At 38.8% G+C, this 16,681-nt stretch overlaps 1 protein-coding gene across 1 annotated transcript in view; it reads left to right on the top strand.

Moving 5' to 3' along the window:
• The first annotated feature begins 224 nt into the window (after positions 1-224).
• Positions 225-16,681, top strand: part of LOC149013346 (MAP3K epsilon protein kinase 1-like) — a 50,210-nt gene continuing 33,753 nt past the window's right edge. The window contains 7 exon segments of the mRNA XM_089158382.1: positions 225-481; positions 610-744; positions 3,632-3,652; positions 6,379-6,452; positions 6,604-6,694; positions 7,099-7,182; positions 15,722-15,826. Coding sequence (XP_089014508.1) covers positions 422-481; positions 610-744; positions 3,632-3,652; positions 6,379-6,452; positions 6,604-6,694; positions 7,099-7,182; positions 15,722-15,826 — 570 coding nt within the window. The 5' untranslated portion in view covers positions 225-421.

Below are 16,681 nucleotides of genomic sequence, written 5' to 3'. Positions count from 1 at the left end.
CATGTGTTAGTTTGTGTCTATGTATGGTCAATTTCATAAAAGAAAGATATCTAAAATGTTCATCATAGTCAATGGCGGCGGCTTTGGGTTTCTGTTCGCGGGAAACGAGTAAACAAATAAAACAATTAAACAACTCAGCTTCCTCAAATTTACTAAATTAGCCCTGCATGATGCTCCCGAGTCCCGAGTACTTACTTATCTATGTGGAGCAAGGTGGAGTGGAACGGTGGAACCTCCACTCCCTGACCAATTTGAAAATAGTAGTTTCGGTGGGTCCGTTAAGTCGGGGAAGTCGGAACTCCGGTAAGAGTCGCCGGATTCCATTCATTTCCCGACGTTGCTAACTTGCTACTTCAGATGTAACTGCTTTGCTTTGGAGATGATAGGGCGGTTGTAGTGGTTTCACTGGCACAAACCAGAGATGTCTCGCCAAGGAGTTACAGCGCATTTCCACAAAGCGAAGACTATCGACAACAAATACGTTAGTTACAGTTTCTCTCTTCTTGTCTTTGTTTGATTTTTAGGGTTTGTTTAATTGCTTTGCTCTGCTGGTCTGGTTTGAAACATCGAAGGTGCTAATTGCTTGAGGTTGGTTTTTTCTGCTTTTAGATGATCGGAGATGAGATCGGGAAGGGAGCTCATGCTCGCGTTTACATGGGTCTGGACTTGGAGAATGGAGACTTTGTTGCAATTAAGCAGGTCTCCTTGGAGAATATCGCTCAAGAGGATCTCAACATTATTATGGTCTGCTATATCTTTCGGTTACTGAAGTTTTTAGCTTAAAATTTGCAGAATATATGTTCTGATTTTGAGTGTTTTAGCTTGATTAGTGTGTTAAGTTATATATCCATTCAACAACCTTGAGTCTGTCCTTATTTGGTGGGTTATAGTTACTTCTCCGGTTCCCGTTGGGTTCATCATTTATGTATGTGGTCGATCATTATGGTCAGCGTTGCTTACAGAGAAAGTGGAAAGAAGATTAGTAACAGACTGATGGACTGCAAAGCATTTTCTGTGCATGTTTGAGAAAAAGTTGTATTTGATGATTGCATTTTTCTTTTCTAAAATCACTTGGCTGGTTTAATTCTTGGGAATTGGAGTTTAGGGCCATAGAAATTTGATTATTGTTTTCAGTTTTTTGTAATTTAATTCAACATTTAAGGGTCTATTTGTTTTTTTCCCCTTTCTGTTTGATTAGTAGCTTTATCGGTTGTCTTCTACTCTGTATTATTTATTACATGAGAAAGACATGACCAGTTTTGAATGGTGAAGTTTATAATTCATGCTTTTGTATCTTCCTCAGAAATGGGACAAGAAATTTGGGAAAAACCAAATAATGTAATATGTTTTACTGAATGTATGAAGTAGTTGGATTTGTATCTACAGATAAAACTTGGTCTCCTCTCTATTTTGTTACTATAGTAGCTCCCAGATGCTATTTTACTTTCTTAAATTTGGCTTACATTTCAGGTATATATATTTCCTACTGTTTTACAGATATCTTTTCCTTTAATTTGGCATTTCCAGGTGACTGTACTATATCTGGGGAAGGATTATTCCTATTTAAAATCGAGTTGGAAAGAAAGGCAGAAATACTTGTTTATGTGAGATAAAACAGGACTTTCAATTGTACTTTAATTTTTGACAAGTGATTGGGATTTGCACTAAGGAGCTAATGGTTTAGGTCGCAGTTCTCCTTCCTCCATCTTCTGTTTCGTACAAAAATTATTGAAGAATACAAAATTTGGAGAGATGGAGCCAGCCGATGACATTATTGAGCAACAAACCAAGTTGAGGAGCTTGAGAAATAGTCCTTGTTCTTTCTGTTGGATCATATAGGCAACCCAAGGGAGGGTATTTCTGTTGGACCATATTGGCAACCCAAGAGAGGGAAAGGGTGATTTGGAAATGCTGTGTAAAATCATAATCAAAATTCTCCTTCAACCTTCAATGTTATGCTACCCAGATCTCCGAAAACTAATGTCAATAAAGTACAATAAACTACACAATGGAGCGGAAGTGACAAAAGTGATGGCACTCAACATTTATAGTGGTTTGGCACAGTCTTGCCGCTATCCTACTTCCACTCCGCAAACCCTATTGAGCTTGGAACTAACAATCTTTTTTAAATGAGGGAGCAACACCTTTACATCAACAATCTCCATTTATGTGGGGCACGGGTGGGTGGGGTGGTAGCGGCACCCAAGCCCAGTGGTAACAGTTTACCACTATCAAAAAACATGCTTCATCTAACGTGGTCACAGCCCTTTATACTCTCTTTACTTAGTAGGAGAAGCATTGGCACAAGATTACCCCTTCGTTAGATGGTCAGATGCTTTGTGCCCAAAGGCTTGTTGAATATGAAAGTTGAAGCTCACAACATAGCTCATAAGTTTTGCAAGTTTAAGCAAGATTGTTGTTGGATTTTCACGGTTTTATAGCTGCAGTGTTTCCGCGTATTTGTCCAATATATCTTGTAAAGACCATCTCTAAATCACTATTTATATGATCTGTCCAATGGTAAAAAATAGTCACTTTCCTCTTTAACAGTCTATTTTTGAAATGCAGTCGACTGATATATTGAGTCAGTTTGCCACCAGTGTAAACTGAGAAGAATTCTCTTTGGACAAGATGTAACATTCAACCAACCTTACATCTGTCTGAAGAAGGGTGCTCCTGGTAACCAGTGGACTGTGCAAACCAGTTACCCACCCATGTGCACAATTCAAGCAAACTACAAATAGATCTTTCATTTCCAGCCTGAATTGCTTCAACCCTCATGGGTGTATTTGAGTAATCTGACTTGATCTTCCAGCTTTCGCTCCACCAAAGTCCCTTGAGTAGCTTTTAGATATTTCAGTATGATGTTTGATCAAGGATAAACTTCTTTGATGGTTGGAAGCTGTACAGTGTACACTCATTGAAGCACTGGGAAGACCATATAGATTTTTCATCACACATATAGAACATAGTCAGGGGCAAGCCTGGGCATGATGGTTGATGGACTACAATTGTAGCCTGAGGTCAAGGCATCTGAACAGCCTCAGCAAAAATTGTTGGGGGTAAGGCTGCGTAAGAAAACTGCCCCCATTTCTGCTTGTGTGGAAGCCTTTGGCACCAAGTTCACCCTTTTTGTATGGGATGTAATCATCAAAGCCTGATACTCATTTAAATTGAAGGTTGTAAATATGGCATTGCTTGCCTCAAGCACTCTCCTGCGTGCGCATAAAATAGAAAGAGAACTGCCACAATGCCAGTGAGTAGATTCCTGTGTGTGCTTTTCAAAGTCCACCTGTGGAACCTCCATGCTCTGTCCTCATTAAATCCTCTACTAGTCTATTCGAATAGAAGGTGGGAAATTGCACTCTGGTGTCACAGTGATCCCTCTCCCACATCAGATCCAAATTTCTGATTCAAGAAGTAATTTCTCTTCTTCATGTCAAATTAGGCTGCATATTATAGACATTAGGCACTGAGATCATAGATACTTATATATTTGATTTGATGAGAGAAATGTGCAAATATCTTTTTTTTTTTTTTTTTTTCCTCTCTTAATAATTTACTGACTAATTGACTGACTTCTTTCCTTTTGCTACATTCTTTTCTTTGGTGGATGTATTCCATATCACAGCAAGAGATTGATCTACTAAAGGTGACATTCCCTTTATCCTTAACTTTGCTGTCAAACTTTATGCACTGTCATTGTGAAGAAAAACGTACTTTTCAGATTTGACCAGTGGGAATCTTCCATCATTATCATTTCTATTCATATCAGAAGCTTTAATAGTGAGATTTAACCCTGGATGCTTAATGGTTTAAATAAGTATCCGTGGTGGAAGCATTTTTATTCATTTGCTTTAGCAATATGGTATTCTGTGTGGATAGTGGAGAACCCATTTCATTGTTAACTATATTTAGTGTTTATCTGGCATTCAACTGGTATATGCTTCGTTAATTTTATATAGTGATTCACTATTGGAGTCAGCATGACATGTTAAGTGAACTTCTAATGGGTAAATTGCACCTGAGGGATCAATGTTCATATATATCATGTTTCAGAGGCCTCAGTTGGAGACAGTTTAGTCCAAGTTAGCTGTATTAGTACAGTAGTTTAGAAACTTAGAAACAGAGAAAAGAAATGGGAGGAATGAGAAAAACAATGGAGCGGAGAATGTGGAGAGCATAAAGGAAAGATCTTGCAGATGGGAGGAATGAGAGAGACGATGGAGAGGAGAATGTGGAGAGCATAAAGGAAAGATCTTGCAGATGGGGGGAATGAGAGAGACGATGGAGAGGAGAATGTGGGGAGCATGAAGGAAAGATCTTGCCCACCCAAGATTCTGCCTCTCCCACTTATTTATAATATATGGTCAAGGATCAGTTTAAGTATATCTTTTCTAAACTGGTTTCAGAAAAATAGAAAGTAAATATTGTCTGCAAAAAGGAAACTTTCTAAAAAGGAAGCTATTCTTAGCATGATACGATCCTAGATATACTCTTGTGTCAACCAAGCAAAGGGGAAGGGGCAAGCTAGTAAATACAATCAGCATGTGTACATGATTAAGTGTGCCCCACGGTACACTTGGTCATGTACCACTTTACATTGCATGACTTCTAGCATCCCCCTCGAGCTTGAATATACATATCAAAGGCTCCAACTTGGAATAACAAAAACATATATAAAAAAACTTCATCAATCTTGGGCACAATTAGCAATAGCAGGTGCTGATAAACATTGAGAAATCTTCACACAGGAGATACCAACTTCCATAAAAAATCTCCATCTTGAATAAACCATCCAACAATGAGAACTATAAGTAGTAGTGAACATGAACCACACCATAGGCATAGTAGCAACAATAATATCAAAGGCGTTATCCAAGTAATGCTAGTAGTAGTGAGTAGCAATTGTCTCAAAATTGCAGCATCTCCAATGGCTACATCATAAGAAGCAAGCAGTAGGTACTAGGTAGGAATCTTCACAAGAGAAGATAAAAGTACTAACTCCAATGTCCAAGGTTGACTTTAGGCTATTGTACTTCCCTTTGAGGGAATCTGATCACTTGGAGTGGGAGGAAACAATAGGTCCAATGCTAAAACAGAGTGCAAGGCAATGGCATAAGGGCTTTGCAAACTCATTTGGTTACAGGAACTTCTCCAAGATCTAAGAATAGCACCTTGAGGGACTATGAGATTCTACTGTGACAATAAGGCTGCAATCTGTATGGTTCATAAACCTGTTCAGCGTGATAGAATTAAACATGCTGAGACTAACTGACGCTTCATCAAGAAGAAAATTGAATACTATCTTTGATCTCCTTCTATCATAGCGCACAACAGAGAACCAGCTTGCCGATGTTTTCACAAAAGATTGCGGAGTGCTTCCATCCTATTTGTTTCAAGTGGGGGTTTGAGAATGCAAGAATATATTCATCCATGACCCGAGAATGCAAGAATATATTCATCCATGACCTGGACCACCCAGATAAACTAGACTATCTAGGTTCATTGTGCTAGGTTTTATTTCCAATCTTGTAACAATTTCTCTGATTTTAAATAAAGTGAGGTGACTTCTCTCTCTGGACAGGCCAATCAATTCAATTCCATTCTCTTTTCTCAGTTTTCTCCATCTTTCCCTCCATAGCAGGCATTGTTTTCTCTGGTTCTCACTGTAATTGATGACTTCTGGCAAACTTTTAACCTAGTTTTGTTCGGAATCTTATCCTAATTTCTGGTTTCAGCATGTTGAATGCTATCAGATCTCTAAGGTACTGATACAGTTCCTAAAAATAATTGATATTAGTACATGTAAGAAATATTGTCCATTATATACAATTATTTGAATGCAATTATTTTGTCTTTTTTATCTTTCTTGAACAATGCCATATGTACCTTTAGTCTGTCTATTGTCTCTTTAATACAATAAAATATGTCTCTTAAAATCATTTTTCTGATATGATACCCGATATTGATACTTTAAACTTTGATTAGATAAACTTGAAACTTTTGAATTCTGTTCCATTACTTGAGTTAATCCTTCATGCATATTGCCACAATCAGAGTCTCTTTTTGAAATCTGGGTTATTTTCCCATTTTATGTGATTCTGTATTGTTGGCTTGTTGCTGATTTTAATTTAGCGTAAGATGGATTTTGAATGCTACTGAGACTTCCTTTAATCAAGGGATTATTGGCAAATTAAAGTTAACCATTAGACTGAACTAACACTGTTGACGTTTGAGACAGTCGCGACATAATGCATGAAAGTTTATGAATCTAGCTATTTGATACCCAAAATGTGATGAACCACAGGTGTAATTTACCCTTAATCAATGCTTTTCAGATTCTGATCATTATTTATTTGATTTTCACTTTGGCAGAATTTGAAACATAAAAATATTGTGAAGTATCTAGGGTCTTCGAAGACAAAGATGCACTTGCACATAATTCTTGAGTTAGTATTCTTCATTTTACTTCACCATCCTCCAATAATTTGGTTAGGCTGAGATGGGTTAAGTTTTGAAGAGATGCATTTTCAAACTTTTGAGAGAAGAATTTGCATTTGCAAATCTGAACATAGTAAAATTTTGAATTGTTTCATGTAGGTATGTGGAAAATGGTTCTCTTGCAAACATTATCAAACCTAACAAATTTGGACCATTTCCAGAGACACTTGTTGCTGTTTACATTGCCCAGGTTTGTATATAAATGCATTTCCTTTTTGGGGTTACAGTACCTATTCAAAGATAGGAGCACCCCAAACTTGCCACTTGTTGCACATCCAAGGGATCACAACCCAAATGTGCATCTAAAGATCTGATAATTGGATGATTTTTATCCATCAGATCTTTATTCTTTCTTTTAAAACTTTTGGAAACATTTGAATGTTCTCTGGGTATCTGAATAAGTGTTAGAGAACACCCACTATGATCGTCTCTGCCCAATCTTGTTGGTGGGAACTCACCTAATAATGGGCATTGAGTAGTCTTTGATCCTCTCTTAAGTTTAACTTGTGGCTGAGAGATGGGTTTATGCATTTTTGTTTTATTTTTCCCGGTTTTGCTTTGATCTCATTAATGTTCATATTTCTAGAACTGCAGGTTTTGGAAGGCTTAGTTTATCTACATGAGCAAGGTGTAATTCATCGGGATATCAAGGGTGCAAATATACTGACAACCAAAGAGGTTAAGTCTTTTCCCCCCCCCCTTTTTTTCATGGGTGTGTGTGTGTTGGTTGGGGGGGGGTGGAGGGATGAATTTTTCTCAATGTATGCGTTGTTGCATCTTGATTTCTTCTTCTTCTTTACTGATAGTATGCTTCTCTGTATTTGCCTTATAAAACATTAGTCATGCTTTTTTTTCTTTCTTTTCCCCTTCTTCTTTCGCAATTTTCAACATTGTATGTACATACTTTACTGGAAGATCTTGCTGTTGAAAACTTGAATATTGATTTTACATGTCTTTTTTCTTGTAGCTTTCTTGTGCTGTGTTTGGTTGAATACTTGAATGGTATGGGAGAGGAGGGGAAGGGAAATGAAAATGAGGACCAATGCAAAGAAAAGTGTATTTGGAATTCATGCAGCATGATATAAAACAAAACTTCTAATTACTCTCCTTGGATTTTGGAAGAAAAATAAAGTGGACATGTAATCAAATTCATACCAGGGTCAGTGTTATCCCTGACACAAAACATCGCAATGGATCTCATACCAGGGTTAATGTTACTAAGTCTCCCCACCTATCATTTCAATCCCACAGGGTATGTTGAGTTGAAACGACAAGTTGACATGTTGCTGAAAAAGGATTATTCAAGAGAGCCCAAGTTCTTGCACTGCATGCGCCAAATGCTTGTGCTGCATGTGCATCATCAATCGAGAAATCAACAATATTTCAATAAAGTGAAGGTTTCTTATTCCTTGACTAGATGGTATGCTCCAAATGGTATCTTGCTCTAAGATCTTCCTCTGTAGGTAGAGTTGAAAAGGGGATTATGTCAGATCCACATTAATATCGATGATGAATGGACAACAACATTCAAGACATATGATGGCTTATATGAATGCAAATCATTTTATTTGGACTCATCAATGCTCATAGGTTTTTGTCCAGTTTTATGATTTCCTCCTAATTTACAACATGGATAAATTTCACCAACTTGTTCATTTCCTGTGTGTGATTTCAGTAGTATGGTATTAGAAACTCTACATCCATTTGGAGGAGTGTTATTTCATGTTGCCCAAGGTTATTTTCCTTTGTTCAATGTTAACCATCAGAGGTATAGTTGACCAGTAGAAGGTTCAACCGTTCAAGGCATTGTTTATTGGCCTAGTTTGCTGTCTACTACTTTTTCATGGTTTGGCATCTTCCTATAGACACCTCATCAAAATTTTTAACTCCATAATGACACCTATCGCTGAATGCATTAGAGGCGATTGAAAATTTGAGAGGGCACTGGCAACCACCAAAACCTTCATTCTTATCAACTCTAAAGTAGAGTCTCAAGTCAGCCTCTGATATATGATTTTCCCATGTAACGCTATCCTTTAGCTTTTGACTGTAAGAACTAAATGACCCCTTAAAGTTTTAACCTGTTATATTATATGAAGTTGCATGTATTGGTGTAAATGTAAAAGCATTGGTGGAATTTCCTGATTTTGAAGGCCCTTGTGCCACTAATAATAGGTTTTATTACATATTTTTTTCTGTGACAGATTGACCCCTTTCTTACTGCATGGGATTTCAATTCCAGGGGGAAATCTCCTTCAGCTGAAAGTTGATCTAGATATGATTTTACTGCTGCAGTTTCCAATTCAGCATTCTTAGAGATAATTATATCATCCATATAAACAGCCAATATCACAATCTTGGGGTACTTGTGATGCACAAATATAGAATGATCAGACTAAAACTGCGAAGAACCATCAAGTAACAATAATGCTAAACTTGTTAAACCAAGCTCTAGGTGTTTGCTTTAGCCCATAAGTGGCCTTGTGTAACTTGCAAACTTCAGTAGAATTCTCTCCCTAAGCAACTTACCTGTTGAGGTTGCTCCATATAAACTTTCTCCTATAGATCACCATAGAGGAAGTCACTCTTGATGTTCATCTACTAGAGAGGTCAGTCCAAATTGATTGCTTGCGAGATGAGAACACGAACAGAATTCAAATGGGTAACAGGAGAAAATATCTTGAAGGGTCTGAGTGTACCCTTTAGCAACCAGCATAGCATTGAGAGTCAAGCAGATCCTTTAGGGTTGTATTTGATGGTGTATACCCAGCAGCATTTCATAAGATCCTTACTGGGAGCTAAAGTCCACTATAGTTCATCGTCCCTGAGATTACAAGGTGTCCATAGCTAACTTCCAGCCACAGTGAGGTAAGACCTCACAATGATTATGAGGAATAAGGTAGTAGGAAAAAGAAAAATACTGTCAGAAGTAGACACATAATTCTCAATTAGATAAGTAGTCAATGACTTTTTGAGTATAGGCATTGATGCAGGACAACTAGCATGGAACCAAAACCAAGGGAACCAGTCCATTCAGTTGAGATGGTCTTTAGAAAGCCAGAAAGAGGCCAAAACACTGTTATGTGAACAGTATCACAGCCCATTATTTGGCGTATTGGGAATATTCATAGTGAATTTTGTGGGGGCCCAAGATCACATTTTATGAAGATTTTATTCTTTGGAGATTTAGGACTTTAGTTTAGTTTCAGTTTTGATAGTTCCTATTTTAGTTATTTATGCCTGTGACTGAAATATAAAGCCTAATAGTTTTTAATTTTAATTAGTTTCTATGTCCATGAGATTCTATCGTCACTAGTTACTAGGATTTTAGTTTCCATTTTCAGTCTACTAAGTTTTTTTTTGGATGAATAAATGAATATATTAAACAAAAGGAAACAAGAGAATAAGGTCTTTAAGCAGAAGACCGAAAAGAGGAACTAAGACCCCAGGAGACAACAATAAGCCTGTTCCTTGGGGTATCGTCAATAGGGGGATGGGGCAAGGCTAACAGTCTAGAAGATACATCAAAATAGATGGCATTCAAAATCCTGTCTATAGAGCGGGAATTGGAAGTCCATCTCCGAAGATTGTGCTCCCACCAAAGGTGATGGATCAAGGCACAATACACTAGCTTACCAATCCGATCGCAAATGGAAGAACCTGAAAAGTTTCTCAAAATCCAAGATCAATCTCGAAAAAATCCATATGATCGCCTCGAGCGGGGCCAAATGGACGCAAGGGCTTTTCCCCAGATAGATCTGAAGAAGGGGCAAGAAAATAAAAGGTGCTCAAGGTTTTCTAAACCGTTTCAACAGAGGATGCAGTTGGGGTTAGCGGGGATGTGGCGGTCAATGAGGAAGGATTGGGAGGGAAGGGTATGGTTGAGGGCTCTCCAGAGGGTAAGGGAGTGACGGGGTTGAAGCCTTTGAACCAAACCAATGGGGGCCAGGGGGCTTAGGGCTATGGGCTCTAAAAAGGTTCCAAGCTGATGAAGTGGTGAAGGTTTTGGAGGTGGAGGGGAGCCAAATGGTGAGGTATGTAGAGGAGCTAGAGAGGGGGGGGGGGACCGATTCCCAAACCTTGTGTGAGAATGGGAAGGGGGTTTGAGTCCAGGACCCATTTGAGTCCAGTCCAATTTACTAAGTTTCTATCTCTTGTGAAGCTTTAGCCAAGCTATAATTAGGCCTTTGCATTGCAATAAGAAAAAGAAGACTTTTGGAGGAAAAAAAGATGAATTGAAGGTTTAGCATTGGGTGTTTGCAGCCCCACTCTCTCTCCTCTTCTCTTACTCTTATGAGTGTTCTTCTCCTTCTTACCCTTCTTCAAGTCTAATTCTTCTCAAATGTCCTCTTCTTTTACCTATCTTCTTTATGCTTCTTTCTTCTCTATTTTGTCCCCCATTAGGCATATTTTGCAAATGGCATCAAGATCAGCAGAATCATGTTGCATGGAAGGTAGAATAGGGAACAAGGCCAATGGTCATATTGCCTAGCAAGTGATGCACTTAGGCTTTTAAAACCACACTCAGGTGTAGGGGTTCTTTCCTACACGAGCACTATTAGGTCTAGGGATTCCCCTGCACCAAAACTAAAATCATGGGCAAAGTTGAGGTTCTTTAAATTTTATCTAATCTTTTACTTGTAATCCTAATGGAAAAATGATAGTGAGCTCTATCAGAGTCCTAATCCAAGTTTGAGTTCTAGCTCTCTAATTTGGAATCCTAGTTGTTGGACGTCCTAGTTAGATTGTCAATTCTATTGCTTTTCTGTCTAGCCATTTGCTATCATCATCATCATCATCATCATCATCATCAAGCCTTGTCCCAACTAAATGGGGCTTGGCTATATGGATTCTTGCCTTCCAATTAGCTTTGTTGGAGGCCATGCTAGATACAAGGCCTTAGCTATGCATATCCTTTCTCACCACTTCTCTTAAGATTATCTTAGGTCTGCCCCTAGCTCTTCTAATTCCTTCAATCTGGATTTTATATATATATATATATATATACCATGGTTAAACGGGATTGGATTTCCACTCATAAGGAAGGTTAGATACCTTTGACAGGGTTGTATTTTTGGTTGAAATGGGATGTGTTCAAACTCCCGGGATTGGATTTCCACTCATAAGGAAGGTTAGATACCTTTGACAGGGTTGTATTTTTGGTTGAAATGGGATGTGTTCAAACTCCCGAGATGCAGTCTAGACATTGGGCCCTCCTCTTTTTGACTGGACTGACTCGGGGAAGGGTCAATCTCTTCCTCCACATGCTTCACAGCCACTCATTCGTCCTGGCGAAAGGTATACAAATCTCTCTCTCACCGATTCCTTTCTTTGCTAATCACCCCTTCCCAACCAGCCTGTATAGCCATTTGCTATATATATACATATACTAGACCATGGTTTATTGAATAAAACATTTTTCTTAAGCATGGTTAGATTTGAAAGATGCACTCTTCACAAACCCCTTCAATTTAATTACTTCAAGAAGTTGTAAGGTTGCCATATCAAACTCTCGAAGTTCACTCTATTTGCTCGATCTTCTTCGATAGGAATCAAGGTCTTCTTCATTATTAAATTTGTTGTCCAAGACAATCTTCAACAAATGGTAAATTGAATCATCCCCAATCTGAATTCCTCTAATCTTGCACACCATAAACCTTGGTGTCTCCTTAACTCTATAACCATCTTTAAGACCTAGATCCTGCATACTGCCTAGACTTGATGATGTAGACCACAAGCCCATATACACATGAGAAACCACCCCAACAAGGATGTGGGATGTGATTGTTGTGTGAGGGAGTCGTTGAATGATGTGGCAAGTTTTTGTTGGTTAAATGGAGGATCACATAAGGCAGCCCCACTCCGAATAGAAGGATGAAAGAAAAATAAAATGTCCAAAACCTTGTTCATGTTTTTGCTCATGCGAACAGTGTCACAACCATCATATGCACATATGCTTTTTAGAAAGTCTTATGGGCCCATCAAAATGAAAAAGATTCTATCCTAACACTGCTATTTTAGTCTCTTTTTCACTTGTAGAGAGTATATTTTATTTCAATTAGGAAGCTTCTAATGTATAGCAACACCCCGAAGGGAAGTGAATACAAGCAGGAATAAGGGGGAGGGAAGCCTGGCTATGAGACCCTAGGAGTGGTCAATAAAGATCCGTCTAGTATCTAGGCCCCAGGTAACAACAATGAGCCTGTTCCTTGGGGTATGATGTAAGATCCTATGGGTATACTAAGTAACTTTAGAGCTAACATCATTGGTCTTCCAAATCTGGTGAGGAGATCTCGATTTGGTAGTCCATCTGTACATATTGTGCTTAGTCTATATCCATGATATACAAGCACTGGACATCAATTTCCTAATAGAGTCTGCTAAGGAGTGGTCTTTAAAGAGGAGCAATCCAACGGTATCCGTTCTCAAAAGGTAGAGGGCATCTAGATCTCGGCTAGATACAAGTGAGAGCAAGTTGTCTGATGGGTCTAGTGAAGGGGCCAACGAAGTAGAGATGTGGGATATCTTCATCAAAGGGGGCAAAAGATGCAAGAGTGGAGGGGCTAGGATCAAGCGGTTAATTAGAAGGGATTGGTTGGGAAGATAGAGGGTGAGGGTTCTCCATATTGTGAAAGATGGCCGGGGATGTGTCCAATGAGCTAGACAAGATTGTGCCAAGAACAAGTGGGGAAGGGGGGGGGAATGTGTTATCAAGCCATAGGGAAAATACCATTTTTTTGTTGGAAGCTAAAGGAGTTCATCACATAAGGGGGTATGGTTAGGCAAAGGAGGAACTAAGGGGCAAATTGGATCTAGTTCTCAGGGAAAGGGGTTCATGGGAGACTAGGAGCCAGAGAGAATGAAGGGAGAGAGAGGGGAGTTTTGGGTATGCTTGAGGAGTAAACAGCTCGGGCACCTATGACATAGTAGAGGATGCCAAAAGGGTGCCAAGGGTCAAGCTGAAAGAATATATTGGGGCCATCTGTGATGGAGAATGACAAGGCTGGCAGGGTAAGAGGTTCAGGGTTAAAAGCTTCCTCTAAACCCAGGATGGGTTCAAGAGCAGATCGGCAATATCATAATCCTTGATACATTGAATGCCAAGACCTTCAAATTTAGGCTTGTAGTTATTAGACTAGCTTAGGTGGTGAAGGAATCTGGAAGATTCTTGACCCTTTCAAAGAAAGCTATAAAGGAGTTTCCATAGCTTTGAATAGACTTTGATGGTAGATTTTGGGAGGGCAAAGACCCCACACCAGTACATGTTGGAAGATTGGACGATTGATAAGAACAAGTCTATCGGAAATCAGCATAGGATGGGAAATTTCCTTTCCAGAGTTGTAGTCTCTTCTTGATTAGGTCAAGCATCAGGGTTCAGTGGTGACCCCTCAAACGAACGGAGGGTGCCGACTGCCGAGGGAGAATCCTGTGATGTGGAGAAGGGTGGCTGTGAGGCAGTCGGAGATCCTAGAGACAGAGAGTTTGGGTTTGAGGAGATTGACACAAAGTCTAGTGATAGAGTAAAGTGGTGAAGGGAGGACATGACGGAGGAGAGGGAGGAAGGTTCAGCCCTATAGAAAATCATGAGATCATCTACGGAAGTTAGATGGGCGAGGTTGGATGCTTAGCACTTAGAAGAGAGGAGATTACGTGTTGATTGGCTTTCGAAAGTTTCTAGTGTTGGTTTGTTACTCTTTAGGAGTTTCTATTTAGTAGTTCTTAGCAAGGTTATTAATGCGGCAAAGCAACCAAAGCGATTGGGGCCCCGTTTTGGCGTTTAGGCGATTAAGCGGCGCTTAGGCGGCAATAAAGCGACCAAAGCGGTTTAGTCAATATTTTTAATATAACTACTTTTAAACTACTTTTTAATACAAATACTTTTATAATAAACTAAAGTACTAAACAAACATTCAACAATCACATTCATAAATAAAAATAAAAAAACATTCAAGAATCACAATTATGAAAAATTATCCAAAAAAAGATTAAAAACAGAACTTCATCTCATCAAGCATCATAAGATTCATATCAATAATTATGTAGTATGTACTATATCAGTAATCAATGTGAAAAATGAAAATGAAAGTAGTAATTTTACATCTTACTTACCTCTATGATAGTGTGACGCCAAATAAGTGTCTTGTACTCTTGTGCATAGATCAGTAATTAGAATTGATGCATCCATTTTCCCCTTTTTTTAACCAAACAGTGCCGACATGATAAATTAATAGATCTCATTATTCCGATTGCCAAGTCATTGTTTATTTAATGATTCATTGATTATCAATGTTGAATATGGCTCATGCTTCGAATTCTCTTGCCGACAGACACTTTGGGCCTCAAAGTTCACTTGCAAATTGGGCCTCGATTTTTTCGAAATGGTTCACATATTTAAATTTATATACGGCATTGTAGAATAAATTATGATTTAAAAAAAAAGAAAAAATAATATGCACAAATTACAAAATGTAAAAAAAGCGGTTACTTTAGCATCTAGGTGGCAATCTGGCGCAAAAGGCGACAAAACAGTAGTGCCCAAGCAAAAAAGCGGCAAGAAATTAGTCCGTTAGTTAAGCGGTTCAAAAACCGCTTTGCTGCCTAGGCGGCCGCTTAGGCGCGCCTAGGAGGATGCTTTGATAACCATGGTTCTTAGTTTCTTAAGTTTCTATGTGTGTGATGTATGTTACTTCTCTTTTCATACATCCACAAATGGCATTCTGATCTTCTATTTAAAGGAACTGTAAAGAAAATTTCAACTTATTTCAATTATTGTTGTAGGGTGTGCCTAGTGTACAAGGTTCTGCTTCTATGGGTTCATGGAGGGTCGTAATGTCCTTAGTGTTACTGCTGTTTCATGGAGAGACTATTTCCAGACACTCGAACCCCTGATCTCTTGGTGTTGCAACTCTAAAATGGATCTCTATATCTAAATCTGTATATCTGATTATTAACCAAATGCTGGTGTGGACTGTGAAATCAATTGTTTTACATATCCATGGGATCTTTGACTGCGAACAGATATCTTATTTTCTCTAGTAGACCAAACATAGATACAAGCATATCTCTGCTCTAAATCCAAGCCATGTACAGGCCTGTGTTGGGGCATTAAATATTTGGGAAGATAAGCTCTTGTTCATTGGTTTCTTTCCCCCTCCAACAGGTAATCATTGCATTTCAGATACTGAATGTGACTTCTCTATTTGGTTTATGCTTTCAGGGTCTTGTTAAACTAGCTGATTTTGGGGTTGCGACAAAGCTAAGTGAGGCTGATATTAATACACATTCTGCTGTTGTTGGAACACCATACTGGATGGCCCCTGAGGTACCTAAAGAAAGACTGTAATTTCAAAATTTTGTTAACCTATTTATTTGGTCGATGAGACATTTTTTTAATATGTTAAGTGGAGAACATCGCAAGCACGTATCACTTTCTAGTGCAGAGAATGGAAATTGAATAATGCTCAAAACCACAAAACAGACTGGATCAGTTTATTGAACTAGTGATGCAGTGGCGCACTATAATGGACCAGCATGTAGCTCTTCAGAGCCCAGACTGTGGTGAACCCTAGACTGGCATGTACCTCTTTAGAACCCAGACTATGGTGACCCTATGAAAATTGAGTAGGTTTAAGATCATAATGAAATCAGCCCAAAACCAGGTTTTTGGATTAGGCTGTAGAGGGGTATTTGGGTATTATAATATTTGGATTCAGATAAAACTGTAAGGGATTAGTATATAGGTCCTAACTGTTGGGCTGGGTGTCTTGTATTCTGCGGGTCCATATAATTATAATTTAATTCTATTTGTAACCGGGATAGGGTTTTGGGTCAATTACTGGTACAGGGATAAAGTTGTAATCACATAGGGATTAGGTTTTTGGGTTTCCCTGTAAATAGTCTCCGTGGAATAACCTAGGGAATTGGGCAAGCATGCCAAGCAAAGGGTAGCACTTTGTGAGGTGTGATGAGTGGTGAGGTTTTCAAGATTAGTGAAATCTCTTTTTCTCCCGAGGTGGATGTGGGCAATCTTGCCGAACCACGTTAAGTTCCTTAATGTTGTGAGTGTGCTTTGTTTGTGTTCTTCATGGTTGTGTATCCGTCCCAACACTAACACCTAAGGATGATATGGGGTGAAAATTAGCTAAATCTGATGGCTGGTTTGAGAGTCCTAAATTTG

The sequence above is a fragment of the Hakea prostrata genome, chromosome 6, assembly GCF_041222555.1.
Source record: "Hakea prostrata isolate BN-2017 chromosome 6, UWA_Hpros_2, whole genome shotgun sequence".
In the NCBI taxonomy this organism is placed as follows: Eukaryota; Viridiplantae; Streptophyta; class Magnoliopsida; order Proteales; family Proteaceae; genus Hakea; species Hakea prostrata.
Note: the sequence above shows the minus strand (reverse complement) of the source record. Positions and strands in the feature narration are given on the sequence as shown.